The sequence below is a fragment of the Saimiri boliviensis genome, chromosome 11 (assembly GCF_048565385.1).
Source record: "Saimiri boliviensis isolate mSaiBol1 chromosome 11, mSaiBol1.pri, whole genome shotgun sequence".
NCBI classification, from domain to species: Eukaryota; Metazoa; Chordata; class Mammalia; order Primates; family Cebidae; genus Saimiri; species Saimiri boliviensis.
Window position 1 is genome coordinate 48897617 of NC_133459.1, and position 20942 is coordinate 48918558.

Sequence of the window (20942 nt, forward strand, 5' to 3'; positions counted from 1 at the left end):
CCAATCCCTGCCCTTCTACTGGATGCCCCATTATAAGAGAACTATTTAATTTGAATTAAGAGAAAATAACACTAAAAGGAGAAAAAAATAACACAAAACGCCTGACTCTGTAAGTGACCTTGGGCAAATAACTTAAATAGGTCTCAGTTTCCTAAACTATAGAATAAGTAAGATTAAGTAAATTCTAAAGGTCCTTCCAGATCAGCCTAGACTAAAAATAATAACAATAATAGATATTTTTATTTACATAGTGCTTATTACATACTAGTATCAGTGCATGTTACTATTATTATCCCTATTTTATTTAAGAGGAAATTAGAAACTGACAATAGGTCAGAGGCCCAGGAACGTATTTTAAACAAGCTCCCCAGGTGATTGTGATGCTAGTAGTTATTGTACTATGTTTTGAGAACTCCAACACCAATGGCTGCAGTCTATATTGGGAAAGATTGTGCAATCCCAATTGTAGTCTGTCAAGTAAGATATTTTTCCAATTAGTATATGACTTGGGAAAGTTATTTAATGCTCTGTGTTACAGTTTCCTCTTCTACAAAATGAGTATAATAAAACTTGTCTTGTAGAATTTGCAAATGGCCTAGTCTTATATCTATAATTGTTACCATTATCAAAGGCATCCAAAAAGTTACTAAAACAAATGAAAGAACAATAAAATTCGTTAAAACCCATTTTAAAGTCCATTCCATAGACTTGTTAATTTTCCTTGTTTTTAATTTTATTTTCAAATGAACATACAGTAAAATGGATTATTTTTAAGGTACAGTTCTATGAATTCTAACATATTCATGTAACCACCACCACAATCGGGATACAAAACAGTTTCATCCTACAAAAAATGTCTTTTGTGGTAGGTATCTCTCTGTAGTTGTACACTTTCCTGAAAACTTTCTAGCAACTGCCGATCAGTTCTCTGTCCCTACAGTTTTGGCTTTTCAAAAATATCATAGAACTGTACAGTATATAACTTTTAGAGACTGATATATTTTACTAAGTATAATGCCTTTGTGATACATTCAAGTTGCTGTATGTATCGAAAGTTCGCTCCTTATTTCTGAGCAGTATACTTACTCATTTGCCCACTGAAGGTCAACTGAAGGATAAAAAGACATTTGGGTTGTTTTTGGCAATCATGAACACAGTTTCCATAAACACCCATGCACAAGTTTTTGTGTGAACCGAAGTTTTCATTTTTCTAGAGTAATACCAAGTAGGTTGCTGGGTCATAAGTTAAATGTATATTTAACTTTCTGAGAAACTGTCAGACTGTTTATCAGAGTGGCTGAATCACTTTGTATTCTTATCAGCAATTAATAATAGTTTTGGTTGTTCTCCATCGGGTACCTTAGTGTTCTCTCTTTTAACTTAAGGGTAATAAGCATCTGTAATTGAGGTTCCCAAAGGTGTGCGAAGTTGTGATGTATATTTTAGCATAGAAGTAGCAAATTTCTTCAATGAAACAACAGTGGGCAGTTGAGAATTCCAAAAGCAAATCTATTAAAATAATTTTCACTAGTCAGCTACAATTTTTGATAGGGGTGCTTTGCTACATACGTCAACGCATAAAACAAAAAAACTCTGACAAATTTTGGTATGGTTTATGCTAAAAATACTCTGCAAAGATGAGTATAATAGGAAATGAGAAGTATATATGGCTATTGTTAAAGTGAAATATCTAATCTGAAATTAGAATCTTTCTGCTTAACTAACCAAGTAGCCCTCATTTAATTATGATGTATGTTACTGGCTAATAGTGTATTCTTCCAATCTAGCCATCAATTTAAAAAGTACCCTTCTTTCTTCTAGAAGATACTTCCTCACAAGTCTATCTGCCACAGTGTTGCAAATTTTTTGTCTCAGCTTTAAAAAAATTTCCCTGGTGAGCCCTAACTCTGCTAGGCAGATCTAACACCGTACATGTACCTCCATCATGTAATTTATGTCATAATACATGCAATTCTTTGTTTACATGTCACTGAACATGCAAAGGAATGTATCATCCTTATATCTCCTGGTGTTAAGCACAATGTGGATATGCAGCAAGTCCCTTAAAAATGTGTAGATTTAGTGGTCAAAACAAATTAACTCATAATGTTGTGAAACTGTCACCATGATCTATTTCCTTTTTCATCACCCCAAAATGGTAGTTTACCTACTAAATGTCTACATATTATCCTTTAAGACTCAAATGTTCACTCCTCAAGAAGTCTTCTTTGTGTCATTTCTATATTGTACTTATTGCCATTGCTGCTTTTCATACCATATTGCAAGTACCTGTTTCCTGGGATGATAGGTAATTGGAAAGAACCAGGGTCAAGGCAAATCTGTAACTGGAAGAAACATGCCAGATAATTCTCAGAAACCCCCATGAGAGGCATGAAAACCAGGGTAAAGTAGTTTGGTGAGGTAAAAGTGACTTGTCAAAAATACGAACGGAAGGCAACTGAATATCTCTCTTTGTGCTATTTTTCTATACAAGTTATCTACTTTCTGCAAACTGTACCAACATGATTTCAACTTCTTTACACTATTCCTTTGCTCATGTTTTCCTAACCTTGCAATGATCTCTCCTCTTACCTCTGTACATGCGAACTGCACTGTGCTTTCCAGAACCAAATCAAATCTTATCTCTTAGGCCGTGCACAGTGGCTCACTCCTGTAATCCCAGAACTTTGGGAGGCTGAGGCAGACAGACCACTGGAGTCCAGGTGTTCAGAACTAGCTTGGGCAACACGGCAAAATCCTATCTCTACTAAAAATACAAAAAATTAGCCGGGCGTGGTGGTGCATACCTGCAGTTCTAGCAACTTGGAGGGAGGCAGGAGGATTGCTTGAGTTTGGGAGGTTGAGGCTGCAGTGAGCCCTGACTGTTCCAATGCACTCCGGTCTGGGCAACAGAGTGAGATCCTGTCTCAAACAAAACAAAACAAAACCCTTACCTCTTTTAAAAAGTCTTTCCTATTAAGAGTGTTCCTTCTGGGCCGGGCGCGGTGGCTCACGCCTGTAATCCCAGCACTTTGGGAGGCTGAGGTGGGTGGATCACGAGGTCAAGAGATCGAGACCATCCTGGTCAACATGGTGAAACCCCGTCTCTACTAAAAATACAAAAATTAGCTAGGCATGGTGGCGCATGCCTGTAGTCCCAGCTACTAGGGAGGCGGAGGCAGGAGAATTGCTTGAACCCAGGAGGCGGAGGTTGCGGTGAGCCGAGATCGCGCCATTGCACTCCAGCCTGGGTAACAAGAGCGAAAGTCCATCTCAAAAAAAAAAAAAGATTGTTCCTTCTGAATTATTCTAGGTCATATAACAAACTTTTGCTAGGGATACTTTTTGTAGGGATATGCTTTGGCTCTCCAACTTTAGACAGTAAATTCCTTAAAGAACAAGACTGGCACTCATACTGTTTTTTATATATTAATCCATTTAATAGACAAAAATTGAATATATAATGTAGAATCTGATGTTCTGAACTATATATGTTATAGAATAGCTAAATCGAGTTAAATAACGTATGTATAACCTCACATACTTATTGCTTTTTGTGGTGAGAACTCACAATATTTTTCTAATGTCCCCAGAAACAACCAGTAGTAGTGCCTCCATTTGTTAGCACATTTGTTTGGTAGTAAACAATGTAAAGGTACCATGCACATGAAAGTGCACTTTCAGCTCCCAAATTCTCACAAACATGGCCATATAAGGTCCTGTGGAAATAAAAATTCATGAGGGATATGACTGTCTCCAAAGATAGGAATTTAAGTTAGTGCTATATTTAAGACAAGAGCAGTTTCTCCTGATTCTTTTTAAAAGAATCTGCATAAGAAGAAAAATGTTTCTAGGTGCCTGTCAGGTTTATGACATAGCCTTTTGAGAAGGCTTTAGAAGTAGGTTTTAATTTTTATTTGGAAAATACTAAGACGGCTACTTTTTAAATGATACATAAAAGAAAATACAGCTAGATATATTACCCCTGAAGCCACCTAATATTTCATAACTAGAAAATTAAATATACATTCTTAGGCATTACCATTACTGAAAACAAAAAGTGGACAGGTTGGACCAGCTATTTAACGATGAATGCTTTTACAGTAATAAATGGTGACAGCCCAAATCAAAAAAGAATGCATTACTGAGATATCATCAATTGTGTTCTGTCATTACATGGCAGCTCCACCCAGTCTAAGCTTGTCAAAAAGTGTTACTGTAATCCATGAAGAAGTCTTCACCTCAGGCAAAAGGGAAAAATGTGGGGGGCTGGCTCTGAACAGGTGTGCTGAATTATAATGCCAATGTTGAGTCACAAATCTCTTTACATTAGTTTCATATACGACAATTAACTTCTACTGTGAGGTGTCAGACATGGATAAACTGATCTATCAGCAGGCACTTTAAGAACAACAAATGTAAACAAAGGACGTGGATATATCTTTTTAATAGTGAGCATTAGTCCACGCACAAAAGTAGAAGTAGACAGTTATGTGAAACTTTCTTATTCTAATCTAGTGAATATATTTGCAAACCTGGGAATGTCTGATCTGCTCTTCAGGTCAGCCCACTCAAATCCTACCTAATCTTGGTAAGAGGACTGATTCAGTTTATCCCATAAATCTTTAATATAATTGTACCTCAGCTTTACAAGGGATCATGATGTATCAAAAGCACACAAGCGTGTATTCTGGCCTTTACACAGTTGTATTACCTTGGGCAAATTGCTTAACCTCTGTAAGCCTCAGTTTCCTCTCTCCTTAATAAACGGGGACAATAACTATCATTAAGATTATCATAAAAACTAGAAGAGATGATTTAAAGGAAGTATCTAACAAAGTGCTTGGCCCTAGTGATATGCAACACAAGCTCAGTCCTTTCTTTAAGATACTTCACCTGACTCCTTACTTCCCTATGAAATAAAAGTTTGGAATTCTAACAAACTGCTCAGGATTGAAGTTCATGAAGGCAGAGCTTGAATCCTTTTCACACTATGTCAGTTCCCAGTAGTACCCAGTAAGTACTGGGCCCAAGAATCAACAACTTTTCCAATTTCCAGCCCACAGTAACCTGTCACTTCTCTGTAATCAAAAGGATTGAACACTGTATATACTATTAGTGTTCTTTCTTTTTTATTATTGTAAAATATCATAATACAATATACTATTTTAAGTACACAATTTAGTGGCATTAAGTATACTCATAACGTTGTGAAACTGTCACCACCATCTATTTCCTAACTTTTTCATCACCCAAAAAGGAACTCCGTACCCAATTTACCCACATCTTTAGTTCCTGGCAAATTCAAATTTACTTTTTGTCCCTATAAACTTGCTTATTCAATTGTTTTCAAAAATTTGCCTATTGATGAATCATACATTTTCCTTTTATGTCTGGCTTCTTTTACTTTGCATATTTTCAAGGTTCATCTATGTTGTAGCATTTATCAATCCTTTATTATGGCTAAATAATATTCCAGTGTATAGATATACCACATTTTGTTTATCCATTAATCTGTTAATAGATCTTTGGATTATTTCCACTTTTTGGCTATTGTGAATAATAATGCAATGAACTTGCAGGCACAAATATCTATTTGAGTCCCTGTTTTCAATTATTTTGGGTATATGGCCAGGAGTGGAATTCCTGGGTCATATGGTTACTCTAGGTTTAACTTTTTGAGTAATCAATAATATGTTTTCCACAGCAGCTGCCATTTTACATCCTAATCAGCAATGTACAATGCTTATAAATTTGTGTTTATATCCTCATAAACTCTTATGTTCCACTTTGAAAATTATAGCCATCCTTCTAGGTATGAAGTGGCATCTCATTTGTGGCTTAGATTTGTATTTCCCCAAGGACATCTGACACTGAGCATCTTTCCATGCACTTGCTGGTCATTTGTATATCTTTGAATAAATGTCTATTCAAGTTCTTTGCCCATTTTTTGTTTAACTTCCTGTTGTTGAGTTGTAGGAGTTGCCTAATATATTTAATACATTCTGGATATTGAACCCTTACCAGATATATGATTTGCAAATATTTTCTCCCATTCTGTGGTTTATCTCATTTTTTTTATGGATGCATAGTATTCCATAGTACATATGCAGCACATTTTCTTTATCAAGTCTCCCATTGATGGGGATTTAGGTTGATTCCATGTCTTTGCTATTGTGAATAGTGTTGCAATGAACATAATTGTACATGTGCCTTTATAACAGAATGATTTATATTCCTTTGGGTAAACACCCAGTAATGGGATTGCTGGGTCGAATGGTATTTCTGCCTGTAGGTCTTTGAGAAAATCACCACATGTCTTCCACAATGGTTGAACTAAATTACCCTCCCACTAACAATGTATAAGGGTTCCTTTTTCTCTGCAACCCTGCCAGCATCTATTATTTTTTTGACTTAAAAAAAAATTTTAATAGTCGCCATTCTGACTGGTGTGAGAAAGTATCTCATTGTGGTTTTAATTTGCATGTCTCTAATGATCAGTGATGCTGAGATTTTTAATTCACATGATTGCTGGCTGTATGTACGTCTTCTTTTGAAAAGCGTCTGTTCATGCCCTTTTCCACTTTTTAATGGGGTTGTTCGTTATTTGTAAATTTGTTTAAGTTCTTTACAAATGCTGGATATTAGACCTTTGTCAGATGCATAGTTTGCAAAAATTTTCTCCCATTCTGCAGGTTGTCTGTTTGTTGATAGTGTCTTTTGCTGTACAGAAGGTATTTAGTTTAATTAGATCCCATTTGTCAATTTTTGCTTTTGTTCTGATTGCTTTTGGCATTTCTGTCATGAAATTTTTGCCCATGCCTATGACCTTAATGGTACTGCCTAGGTTGTCTTCCAGGGTTTTTAATAATTTTGGGTTTCCCATTTAAGACTTTAATCTATCCTGAGTTATTTTCTGCATATGGCATAAAGAAAGGGTCCAGTTTCAATTTTCTGCATATGGCGAGCCAGTTATCCCAGCACCATTTATTAAATAGAGAGTCCTTAACCCATTGCTTGTTTTTGTCAGCTTTGTCAAACATCAATAGTTGTAGGTGTGTGGTCTTCTTTCTGAGTTTTCTACTCTGTTCCATTGGTTATGTGTCTGTTTTTGTACCAGTACCATGTTGTTTTGGGTATTGCAGCCCTGTGGTATAGTCTGAAGTTGATAACTATTCAGGCTCTTTTTTTGGTTTTTGCATGTGTGTGTGTGTGTGTGTGTGTTTTTTTTTTTTTTTGAGATGGAGTCTTGCTTTGTTGCCCTGGCTGGAGTGCAGTGGTGAGATCTTGGCTCACTGTATATAACCTCCACTTCTTGGGTTCAAGTGATTCTTCTATCTCAGCCTCCCAAGTAGCTAGGATTACAGGTGCCTGCTACCATGCCCAGCTAATTTTTGTACTTTTAATAGAAGTAGGGTTTCACCATGTTGGTCAGGCTGGTCTCAAACTCCTGGCCTCAGGTGATCTGCCCACCTCAGCCTCCCAAAATGCTGGAATTACAGGCATGAGCCACTATGCTTGGCCCCCATATGAATTTTTGAAGTTTTTTTTCTAGTTCTGTGAAGAATGTCAAAGGTGGCTTAATAGGAATAGCACTGAATCTATAAACTGCTTTGGGCAGCATGGCCATTTTAACGATACTGATTCTTCCTACCTTTGAGCGAGAAATTTTTTCCATTTGTTTATGTCTTTCAGATTCTTTAATGCTAATGTACAGAGACATAACAGATTTGTATGTGTTAAATTCATATCCTGCAAATTTGCTGACTTTGTTGTAAGCTCAGTTTTTCTGGTGTGGAATCTCTAGGGTTTTTTACATATAAGATCATATCATCTGCGAACAGAGATCATTTTACTTCTTCCTTTCAAATGTGGATGTCTTTTATTTCTTTTTCCTACCCTGGCTAGAAGTTACAATACTATGTCAAAAGGCAGTAGTGGAAGTTGGAATCTTTGCTTTTTTCCTGATCTTAGAAGAAAAGCTTTGAGTGGTTCACCATTGAGTACACTGTTGGCTGTGGGTTTTTAATAAACGGGCTTTATTATGCTGAGGAGGTTCCCTTTGTTCCTAGTTCATTGTGAAAGGGTGTTTATCATGAAAAGATGTTGGATTTTGGCCAATGTTTTCTTCTGCATCAGTTGAGTCTTTTTAGTATCAGAGTTAAGATTATGTTGCATAATAATGTGAATGCAAAATATCTGCATGTGTATTTCCAGTCTACTCTTTGATCTTAACTTGTGTTCTTTACAATTCATTGGTAAAGAAGCTGACTTTAATTCCTTTAATACTGAGTACATGATACCCAGATGCAAACCACAAATTTGAGAAAAATTTTTAAGATCACAACTTTCAGATAATAAAAATAAAACATAATATTTAAATAATACTAATGATAGTTTTTAAACAGTAGAAGGTAACTGATATTATTTGAGATATTTCACAAAGGTTGTTTACATCCAGTTTAATGATTCCTGTTTTGAACTGAAGGTTAGCTTTCATATCCCATTTTTTGTGGAGATAGGGTTTCGCCATCTTGCCCAGGCTGGTCTTGAGCTCTTGCTCAAGCAATTTGCCTGTCTTGGCCAGCTCATGGTGGCATGAGCCACTGTGCCTGGCCAAAACAATTTTTAAATTATTTATTATTTCTAGGCTGGGCATGGTGGCTCACACCTATAATCTCAGCACTTTGGAAGGCTGAGGTGGGAGGATCTCCTGAGCCCAGGAGCTCAAGACCAGCTTGTACAACATAGTGAGATCCAATCTCTATTAAAACAACAACAACAACAACAATAATAATAGCACAGCACTTTCCTTTCCATCCGGCAGCAGCCATTAGGTAAGCCAAGATGGGTGCATACAAGTACATCCAGGAACTATGGAGAAAGAAGCAGTCTGATGTCATGTGCTTTCTTCTGAGGGTCCACTGCTGGCAGTACCACCAGCTCTCTGCTCTCCACAGGGCTCCCTGCCCCACCTGGCCAGATAAAGTGTGCTGCGTGGGCTATAAGGCCAAGCAAGGTTATGTTATATATAGGATTAGTGTTCACATTGGTGGCCAAAAACGCCCAGTTCCTAAGAGTGCAACTTACGGCAAGCCTGTCCATCATGGTGTTAACCAGCTAAAGTTTGCTGGAAGCCTTCGGTCCATTGCAGAGGAGCATGCTGGATGACACTGCGGGGCTCTAAGAGTCCTGTATTCTTTTTTTTTTTTTTTTTTTTTTTTTTGAGACGGAGTTTCGCTCTTGTTACCCAGGCTGGAGTGCAATGGCACGATCTCAGCTCACCGCAACCTCCGTCTCCTGAGTTCAAGCAATTCTCTTGCCTCAGCCTCCTGAGTAGCTGGGATTACAGGCACGTGCCACCATGCCCAGCTAATTTTTTGTATTTTTAGTAGAGACAGGGTTTCACCATGTTGACCAGGATGGTCTCGATCTCTCGACCTCGTGATCCACCCGCCTCAGCCTCCCAAAGTGCTGGGATTACAGGCTTGAGCCACCGCGCCCAGCCAAGAGTTCTGTATTCTTACTGGGTTGGTGAAGATTCCACATACAAATTTTTGAGGTTATTCTCATTGATCCATTCCATAAAGCTATCAGAAGAAATCCTGATAACAAATGGACCAGCAAATTAGTCCACAAGCACAGGGAGATGTATGGGCTGACTGACATCTGCAGCCTGAAAGAGTGATGGCCTTGGAAAGGGCCATAAATTCCACCACACTACTGGTGGTTCTTGGTAGCTTGGAGAAGGCGCAATACTCTCTAGCTCCACTGTTACTGGTAATATAAGTAATGTTTGTAAAATTCAGATGTGATAAACGATTTAGGACAGTCAAAATAATAATGAGAAGACTATTTATTGTTTTAAATAATTAAAATTTTTTTTTTTTTTCAGAAATGGGAGTTTTTCTGTATGGCCCAAGCTGGTCTTAAACTCCTGACTGCAAGCAATCTTCCTGCTTCCACCTCCCAAAGGGCTGGGATTACAGGCATGAGCCACTGCGCCCAGCCTCCACCTTTTGGCTATTATGGTAATGATACTATAAACAGTCACGTACAAATTTTTACTTGAACACAGGTTTTCATTTCTCTTGAGCATTTAACTAGGAGTGGAATTGCTGGATTACATGGTAACTACATTTAATCAACTGAAGAACTGCCAGACAGTTTTCCAAAGCTGTTGCATCATTTTACATTCCCACTGGCAGCCAGTGAGGTTTCAGATTTCTCCACATCCTTGCCAACATTCGTTGCTAACTGATGACATTTTTTTGTGAGACAGAATCTTGCTCCGTTCCCCAATTGGAGTGTAGTGGTATGATCTTGACTTCCTGCAACCTCTGCCTCTCAGGGTTAAGCCTGCCTCAGCCTCCCAAGTAGCTGGGACTACATGTGCATGCCACCATCTCAGCAAAGTTTTTTGTATTTTAAGGAGAGACAGGGTTTCGCCATTTTGGCCAAGCTGGTCTAGAATTCCCAGCCTCAAGTGATCTGCCCACCTCGGCCTACCAAAGTGCTGTGATTACAGAAGTGAGACACTGTGCCAGACTCCTGATGACTTATTTGATTCTACACATTGTAGCAAGTATAAAGTGGTACTTCATTATGGCTTTGATTTGCATTTGTCTGGTGAACAATAATGTTGAGCTTCTTTTCATGTGCTATTGGCCATCTGCATATCATGCTTGGAGAAACGTCTTTTCAAATCCTTTGCCAGTTGTTGCTGAGATAATTTATATTTTTTTGTTACTGAGTTTTAAGAGTTCTTTATATATTCCAGATATAAGTCCCTTATTAAATAAATGATTTACAGTAATTGTCTGTGGGTTGTACTTTCACTTTCCTGGTGGTGTCCTTTTGAAGTATAGTTAGTCAACAGTACTGATTCTGCCTCATCTTTTAAAATCTAACTCAGCACTTGCAAAAATAATCACTAAGTGAAAAACTTCTCTTGTAATATGTATTTGTCATTGATAAATAATGATGACTACTCCCACTTCTTCAGCATACATACAGCACATATGACAAGAACTGATTCTTACTTTGCACACATTAGTAGTTTCATCCAACTGTAAAGCAACCTCTTCCTCTCTAGTAGCGTCCATAATATAGTTATCAGTTTTCCATCGACCATCCCACTACCACTGCGTATGCCATCTAACAGTGTCACTTGATGAAGTATTTAACCAAAGAACTTATTCTGCTGTCTTACTCTTCCCTAGGCTGGAGTGCAGTGGCAAGATCACAGCTTACTGCAGTCTTGATCTCCTGGGCTCAAGCAATTCTCCCACCTCAGCCTCCCAAGTAGCTGGGACTACAGGCATGCACCACCATGCTTAGATAATTTTTTTTTTTTTTTTTTTTTTTTTTTTTTTTTTTTTAAGATGGAGTCTTGCTCTGTCACCCAGGCTGGAATGCAGTGGCATGATCTTGGCTCACTACAACCTCTGCCTCCCAGGTTCCAGTGATTCTCCTACCTCAGCCTCCCGAGTAGCCGGTACTACAGGCGCCTGCCACCATGCCTGGCTAATTTTTGTATTTTTAGTAGAGATGGGTGGAGTTTCGCTATATTGGCCAGGCTGGTCTCAAACTCTTGACCTTGTGATCCACCTGCCTTGGCCTCCCAAAGTGCTTGGATTTACAGGCATTAGTCACTGCACCCGGCCGCTTGGCTAATTTTTTTCCCCTTATTTTTTGTAGAGATGGGGTGTCCATATGTTGCCCAGGCTGGTGGTCTCAAACTCCTGGGTTCAAATGATCCTCCCACCTCAGCATCCCAAAGTGCTGGGATTATAGGCGTAAGCCACTGCACCTAGCCTGCTGTCTCTTTTAAGCATTAACTTCTTTTTTTAAGATGGAGTTTTGCTGTTGTTACCCAGGCTGGAGTGCAGTGGCACTATCTCAGCTCACCGCAACCTCCGCCTCCTGGGTTCAATCAATTCTCCTGCCTCAGCCTCCCAAGTAGCTGGGACTACAGGTGCATGCCACCATGCCCAGCTAATTTTTGTATTTTTAGTAGAGATGGGGTTTCACCATGTTGACCAGGATGGTCTCCATCTCTTGACCTTGTGATCCACCCGCCTCAGCCTCCCAAAGTGCTGGGATTATAGGCATGAACCATGGTGCCCAGCCTAAGCATTAACTTCTTATTGCTAATTTTGCAGGGGCTTTACAAGTTTCTTGGTAATAGTAGGATTTGAATATATTTTTACTTCAAGTGCACTTTTTTACTTTAGTGGTATTACTTTTCTTCTGCTCTGAAAAAAATTGTATTGATTTAACAGAGAGGCAGATCATTAGGCTTTACTTAATAATGAAGCAAAAACTTTGAAGGCCTTATGCTTTTATCAAAAAATGTTCTAAGAGAGAAACACTGATACTAGAGGTAAATGGATCCCTTCTCTTATATGATCAATTTTTATATATTCACTTTTTTTTTTTTTTTTTTGAGACAGAGTCTCACTCTGTCACCAGGCTGGTGTGGTGCAGTGGCATGATCTCGACTCACTGCAACCTCCGCCTCTCGGGTTCAAGCAATTCTGCCTCAGCCTCCTGAGTAGCTGGGACTACAGGTGCGCACCACCATGCCCAGCTAATTTTTGTATTTTTACTGGAGACAGGGGTTCATCATGTTGGCCTGGATGGTCTCAATCTCCTTACCTCATGATCTGCCCACCTCAGCCTCCCAAAGTGCTGGGATTACAGGCATGAGCCACTGCACCTGGCCTATTCACTTCTAAATCAAATTTTCTTTGATGGAAACTAGTGTAAAAATAATCTATACTACTACTGGAATTCTTTGCATTATGTCTATACTAATGTTGAACTACTGTTGACCCTTAAACAACACAGGTCTGAACTGTGTGAGTCCACTTATATGGAGGGTTTTTTCAATAAAAGTTATGCTGAGTGTGCCTGCCTCTTCTGCCTCCTCTGCCACCTCCTCCACCTCTTTTGCCTCTGCTACTTCTAAGATGGCAAGACCAACCTTTCTTCTGCCTCTTCTCCTCACCTGCTCTATGTGAAAGTGATAAGAACAAACACCTTTATGATAATCTACTTCTACTTAATGAACAGTAAATACATTTCTTCTTGCTTAGGATTTTCTTAACAACATTCTATTTCTCTAGTTCACCTTATTAATCTCTATATAATACATATAGCATACAAAATATGTGTTAATAGATTAATGTTATTGGTAAAACTTCTGGTCATCAGTAGGCTATTAGTAGTTAAGTTTTGGGGGAGTCAAAAGTTATACTTGCATTTGACTGTGCCAAGAGTCGACAACCTAACCTCCACACTGTTTAAGGGTCAACTGTAGTTTGAACTATGTTGTCCTGGTCTGCAGTATTTATTATACTATATTCATCATTACTTTTATGCTTCAATGAACTACTGTTGAGCCATGATCCATTTTGGGAAGCTAAGGATGTAATTAACTTAAGCAAGGAAGAATGAATATAAATTTAATCATAACATACGAATGACATGGAAATTCAGATGTCAGAGTCAAATGCTTCTGTTAAATGAATGTTTGCCAAGACAAAACAACCAATGCAATCAATCCCTGTTATCCATTAACAGTATAATAAATTATAACAGATACGATACATTAAATGGGATTTGGAGGAATATAATTTATCTTACATTTCCAAGTGTGAAATAAATGTGAACAAAACAAACCTGTTGCTTACTCATACCTATCTGCTTGGGAATCTTAGTATGTAGTGAGGTACTTCAGTAGTTCAGGAAACTCATTGAGAAACACTGCCCCAAAACCCAGAACCTAGCATGTAGCAGGAACTTGAAGAGTGGCTGTTACTATCTACATTCTTATCTGTTCTACCTGCCTTGTAGCTTGAGAACATGTCTGTCTCACCCTGGTGCTCCCTGAGCTTCAGCCACCTGATTAGTTGATAGACTTTATTGGAATTTCTGGGTTGTAAGCCTAAGGACCTTGTTTATCTTGCTCACAGCTGTGTCCTTAGGTCCTAGAGTATCTGCTATACAGTAAAAGCTCAATAAATATTTATGAAATGAATACATAAATCAAAATGAGAGAAATTAATTTCCTGTGATTTGGGCCTAAGAAAGGAGAAAAATCACTGGATAAATAAGTGTTTTTCTAAGCAGAATGTAGCTGCCTACAGAAAGGCACCTATGGTGTGCCTGGCTAACCACTTTGTAATCTAATCATTAACAGTTAACACAGATCTTTCTCCTTGAAGTTACTTTTAAATATTAGAGCTTCTATGACTTTAGCATTTTCAGTGGAATTCTAATGTTTAAAAATATCATATTTTTGGATTTTTAATCTCACATATAAATTTATATACAGCTATATCACGGAAAACTCTCTTAACTACTGACCAATGATTAGTTCTGCTAGCTTTAAGAAGTGGTGTGTGTATGTGTGTGTGTATATGAGTGTGCGTATTTTTTAAAGAATAAGAGTAAAATGTCCTTTTAAAAGTCTGTTTAGTAGTTTTGCTTTGGTTTTTGTACAAAGAGATTGTTTTCTGTGCCTTGTGAGGACTTATTCCTGCTTTAAAGAAAATAGCAGTAACTCATGGTCATAGAGAGTAAAAGGATGGTTACCAGAGGCTGGGAAGGGTGGTTGGGGGTGGAGGATGGGGGGAGGTGGGAATGCTTAATTGGTACAAAAAAATTAGAAATAATGAATAAGGCCTACTATTTGATAGCACAACAGGATGACTACAGTCAATGACAACTGTATATTTTAAAATAACTTAAAGAATGTAATTGGATTGTTTGTAACTCAAAGAATAAGTACTTGAGGAATGGATACCCCATTCTCCATGATGTGCTTATTTCACATTGCATGCCTGTATCAAAACATGTCATCTGCCCCATAAATATATAAACCTACTGCATACCCACAAACATGAAAAAGAAAAAAAAAAAACTGCAACAGAAGCAGAATCAGTTCTGTTAGTCATTGTTAGCTCTGCAAAGAGAATGGGTCTGACAGTGGTGAGATTTTAAACAGAGGAAAGGAAAAGGAATGTACTGCTGAAAAGAGAATAAGACAAAGCTTAGGGGGAAAAAGTTACATATTCCATGTAGCAAACAACAAAGCCAAAAATTTCCTTTGGCAACAAAAAAAGCTGCTGTGAGGTAATAAACATATTTTCCCTATACTGTGGCAATGCAATTTTTAAATCCTAAATTAGGGCCCTTTAAAATATGCCCCTCTGGCATATTTTGCCCATGTTCCACTAGTGTATTCTTAGAATTCCCAGAGATGAGAATGATGTAACGGCCCTTGAAATCTGCCCTGATCTCCAACATCTGGATTGTGACAATTACTGAGCTACTGTTCAGATACAAGTTACTCAGAGAGGTAAGCCTGGAATCGAGTAATCCTTGCAAACAGGAGAGAAGATTATAAACAAATTTGTGTTGAATGAATAAACAAATGAAACAATAAACAGATCACCAACTAAGTACCACAAACTCTTGATTATCAGAGGTTTCTAGGTAGCTTAAAAAACAGTGCATATAAAAAAATCAACCCATTTACATGTTAGAAAGCATCTATCATTTGGAACCAGCCTTTAGGTAAAAATAGATTCTAAAATGTGGCTACTGTAATGTAGTAATACCTGTTTTCCTCCTCACCCACTCTTTGCCAATCGCCCCTCATTAAAGGAAAAGATTTATTTGTCCAGTGATAAGTACTTGGTGGAAGCTCAATTAACCTTTATAAAACCAAACTAATACTACTAATGAAAATGTCTAAGAGAGAAAGCTATAGGCAGTTCTGTCAAAAACAGAGCTCTGTATAATGTATATAACCTAGTTAAAAACAGAGCAATCAGTGTTATGGAGGTTAGTCCTTTCTGGGCCACTGAAGGGTGATTCGGTGTGTAAATATGGTTTAGACTTTGGTTTATTTCACAAAAGTTTTAAAAACAGGTATCTCTGTTTGTGCTACAGAATCATCAAAGTGATGAATATAATTTAAAGTTAAGTTTAAATAAATTCAGGCCTAGGAAGCCAGCCTCCAAACCTGTTCACTGATTTAATTTTAATTTCAAACTTAAGTCTTAGTTGTAATTTTTTTTTAAAAAAAGGCAAATTCACAATTACAAGGGATGTTTCTTGTCACATACTCAGCAGATACCAAATCATTATGGTCTATGTATAGTCCAAAAGAAGTTTTTAAAGTTACAGGTGCCTTTATTTTTCTTAGGAACTCTATTATAACTTGAGCTGCAACTTTCATAAAGACACTCTAAAAACAAAGAGAAATCTTTACCTCTCGCAATTAAATTTCAATAAAAATTTCAATTATATGAAGTACTGGATTTTTCCTGTAGCCCTCATATTAAATTTTGTGCTTAGTATTAAAGGAATTAAAGTCAATTTCTTTACCAGTGCATTATGGGGAACACAAATTAAGATGAAAAAATGAACTGGGAATATGAATGCAAATATTGTGTATTCATATTCTTATACAGCATAATCTGTAAATCTAGTACTAATGAGACTCAAGATTTAAATGGCTGAAGAATGTTTTTAGTGAATTATTGTCAATCAATGCCTCTGTTCCAGGATAAATGTAATCTTGAAAGGCAAAACACCTATTATTACAAATTCCTAACTAAGTACAGTACTTCATTATTTCAAAATGTCACTGTCAATTTATAGAGTAACAGATAAACATCTTTCTACCATATATCTGATTGCTTTTACTAGACTAAATGAAACACTGACTATTAAAAAAAGTATAAACAATATTTTTATAGCAATAGAAGAAATCGAATGTGCATTAAAACTCGAAACTAGTTACAGCACTCCAAATTTTCACATTTGTTAATGTCGATATTGGGTTTCATTTTTAAAAAATATTTTAAAATTTATCTTTTTTGTTTGTTTGCCTTTAAAAACAGGGTCTTACTCTGTCACTCAGACTGAAGTGTAGAGGTGCAAGCATATAGCTCACTGCCATGTTAAACTCCTGGGCTCTAGTGATCCTCCCACCTGAGCCTCCTGAGTAGCTAGGACTAAAGGCATGCACCATCATGCCCAGCTATTGTTTCTAATTTTTTTTTGGTAGAGATGGGCCTTGCTATGTTGCCCAGGCTTATCTCAAACTCCTGGCCTCAAGCCATCCTTCTGTCTTGGCCTCCCAAACTGCTGGGATTACAGGTTTGGGCCACACTTATTACAGGGTCCCACTTTGTTCTCCAGGCTGGAATGCAATGGCATAAACATGGCTCACTGTATCCTCAACTCTCCAAGTAGCTGGTATTATAGGAAGGCAACACCACCCCTGGCTAATTTTTGTATTTTTTGTAGAAATGGGGTTTCACCATGTTGCCCAGGCTGGTCTCTTAACTCCTGAGCTCAAGTGATCTACCCCCTGGCCCTGGCCAGGTTTTATATCATGTTGTAATCAAATATTGTTTTTTCCAAGTTACTTTATTTTATATAAATTCAAATATTCATTTATTCAATCACTTAACAAATATTTACTGAGTACTGACTTTGTCCGAGGCACACTGTTAGGGGACAGGGTTACAAACATGAATGTGATATGATTCTTGCTCTTAAAAAACTCACAGTTTAATGTAATACACGGATAAGTAAATAAAATAAAATATAATAGTTCAGGGTTATACTAAAATTGTGTATGTTTCACATTTGCAATAACTAAAGGATAGCCTATTCAAACTATCCTTAGAATCATTTCATCATTGTTCATAAATAAAACTCTTACTTGTTTTAGGGAAATCTTTTAAAAAGAAATTTAAAACAGATAATCTTATAAACATCTGTGAACATAGCATCTCAAATTAACAAATTCTAATATTTGTTTCATATTTTATTTTAAGGCTGTTTTCTAAATCCAGAAATTTCTTGATTGATCCAAGTACTAATGACTACTTGAGATTATTATTTGTAGCTCTTGTCAGCTATATGACCTTGGGTAAATTTACTTAACTTTGCCTCTCAGTTTTCTCTTCTGAAAAGTGGAGATAATCATACCAATCTGTGCTAGATTATCTGCCATTTACCCCCTCAGGATCCATGTTCTACACAGCTTTGTGCCCAAGGAGGTTCTCCTACCTTCCAGCTTCTAATTGGGCTAAATTAATTGGAGACACTAGCAGGAGATTAGAGAAGGAAGATGAAGCTGTTTCCTGGTTTCGTCCCTACTAGGCCACCAAGGTTAGCTATTTCCCTCTATCAAAAGCAGTTTTCTCCATATATAGCACCCTCTCCTAGGCTTTAAGGCCTCGAGATGATAATGGTTCCCTTTAGCCTTTTAGCCTTAGAGTCTGTATTAACTTCTTCTTCTTCTTTTTTTTTTGGAGACAGACCCAGGCTGTAGTACAGTGGTGTGATCTCAGCTCACTGCAACCTCTGCCTCCCAGGTTCAAGTGATTTATCCTGCCTCAGCCTCCTGAGTAGCTGGGATTACAGGCACATGCCTGGCTAATTTCTGTATTTTTAGTAGAGACAGAGTTTCACCATATTGGCCAGGCTGGTCTTAAACTTTTAAACACAGTGATCGACCCACCCTCAGCCTCCCAGAGTGCTGGGATAAAGGCGTGAGCCACTGTGCCCAGCCTTTTCTGTTGATTTTTGAAAACCCTGCCCACATATTTACAAATAGTCACCTTATTAAATTCTTCTTAAATAACCTAGTTTAAATGTGTCATCTATTTACTGCCAGAATGCTGACTGATATACAACTTCATGGGTTATTCTGAGGATCATATGAGATGATGATTAGCACTTAGTACAGTGCCTGGCACATGACAAATACCAGGTAAGGACTGAACATTATTGCCATCAATAATGCTTTTATTATTATTTTGAGGTTCTATGTTCATGCTATCTGTAACACCTGAATATGTGAAAAATTCAGAATGCTGGAGATCCTTTGCTAATTCTCACAGTACTTCAAAAATATATTTAAATGTAAAATGTGCTTATTCCTAATTGATCTCTTAATATTTAAAAAAAATAAGAGGACCTTAAAAGTGAGTGATATAATTCATATAGTAGACTTAATTTCCTGGACTATAGTTTCTTCTATAAACATGCTTCTGAACTCATTTCTTGCAAATCGTCTTCCTGTAACCACCCCAAATCTAGCAAAATATAAATAGTCCATAAATTAAAACAAAATTATTGGGTTTTGGGGTCGTAAAAAGAATGGACTGGTACTGGTAATGCCAATGACATACTCCATCGTATAAAAACCCTTGAATTGGGAAATAGATCTTCATCATCCTTATTTATCAATCATATCATAGGCATGTACCACCACTTGACAAATTAACTCATCAAAATCCTGTTAAAGATCTGCTTAACCTTTACCTTACCTCATCCTTTATATCTTCCTGTTGTTGGGCTGTGAAGATCTCCATTGCGGCCATGAGTCTCATCATTAACTCATCTACTGTTGTGTTACCTAAAACAAAGAGATTGCCAAACTTTATATAAGCTTTTTATATATCACTTCAAATTATTAAAGTATTAGAAACTGGAAAGTCATTCTAGAATTAACCAGAAAGGAATAACCAGTCTAAAAAAATTACAGTTAAAATACTTTTGTGGTTTTAAGAAATGTTTCATATGTTCAACAAGAAAGAGTAAACTAGTATACTAGCAGTTGAAATTTCAGAACAGTTATATTTGAGAGAGCAGTTTTTTAATAAGAAGGACTTTAAGTACTATATACAAGAATGTCCAAATCATGAGGTTCAAAAGTTCTGTCAAATTATGAAAACATATCTAGTTAATAACACTAGCAACAATTACCAATTGTTTACATATCACTGATTAGACTAAACACTTTACATATACTATCTCATGTAATCTGTACAACAATTCTATGAAGGAGTCATTATGATTTGATTTTAAAAAGAAGAAAAATGAGTCTTAGAGGGCTCAAAAAACCTGCCTGACCACAGTCAAGCTGATTAAGCAATGAGGCAAGAATTTGAAACCAGAAGAGGCTGACTGGAAGCCTGTCTCCTTTGCCACTCACCTCAGTCTCTCACCTTTACTTAGAATTATTTTCTATTGCTAAAAATCCTCTAGTGAAACAAACAATAATTCAATTTCTGAAAAAAATTGATTTCTTTTTTTGCCCTATTAATATTTCTCCCTTTAAGCTGCTTTTAAATGATTTTTATAATCTTTATAAAGAAGATATTTTAAATGTTTGATTTTTCTTAATGTCATTTTATTCCCTGACCAAGTCCACAACAAACATATAGCACATATATGCCATTTACTAAACACATTAAGTCATTGTTATTTGCTTGGGGTATACCTACAAGAAAAAAATTCATGAGGATATATAAAGATATGACAAATCTCTTCTCTCAAACCTTCAGGCAGAAAGAATTAGGCTTGAGAAGGGGTCTTCTTCCCAATTATGAAATGGCCACCAACAGGACAATAAAGATCAAGCATCCTTGCTGGCATTTTTCCGGAGGGCTTGACTAACATAATTTTTCAATGGTCCTTTCCCTAATAATCCTTATGATCACTGGCAGCATGTAGCTCTCTAAGGATCAATTTCCTTTTCTCAAAATGGAGATTGTAATGTTCTTAGAAGGAATGGAGATAATATAAAGTATACACACAATCATTGGTAGTTAATATTAATAGATATGACAGATGACAAAATAAGTTTAGGAGCACCTTCAAGGTAGATTTATCGTTTATTTTTTGAGACAGGGTCTTGGTTTTTGCCCAGGTCTCAAATGATCCTACCACCTCAGCCTCCCAAGTAGCTGGGATTATAGGTATGTGCTACCACATCTAGCCAATGTAGATTTTAGTATTGGGCAAGTCACTGGGTTTCCATATTTTATTTAAAACTGTAGTGGCTAAGACTCAGAGCATGGGAAATGGATACTATATGGAGTATACTGGAATCATCAGTGGGA

General features: G+C 37.1%; 1 protein-coding gene and 1 pseudogene across 1 annotated transcript in view; one reads left to right on the forward strand and one right to left on the reverse strand.

Moving 5' to 3' along the window:
- FAF1 (Fas associated factor 1) overlaps nucleotides 1–20942 on the reverse strand; it is a 534743-nt gene that overhangs the window by 72802 nt on the left and 440999 nt on the right. Inside the window, exon 15 of the mRNA XM_003921572.4 lies at nucleotides 19365–19453. Coding sequence (XP_003921621.1) covers nucleotides 19365–19453 — 89 coding nt within the window. The remainder of the gene's footprint in view (nucleotides 1–19364; nucleotides 19454–20942) is intronic.
- On the forward strand, nucleotides 8848–18192 carry LOC120365989 (large ribosomal subunit protein eL15-like; annotated as a pseudogene).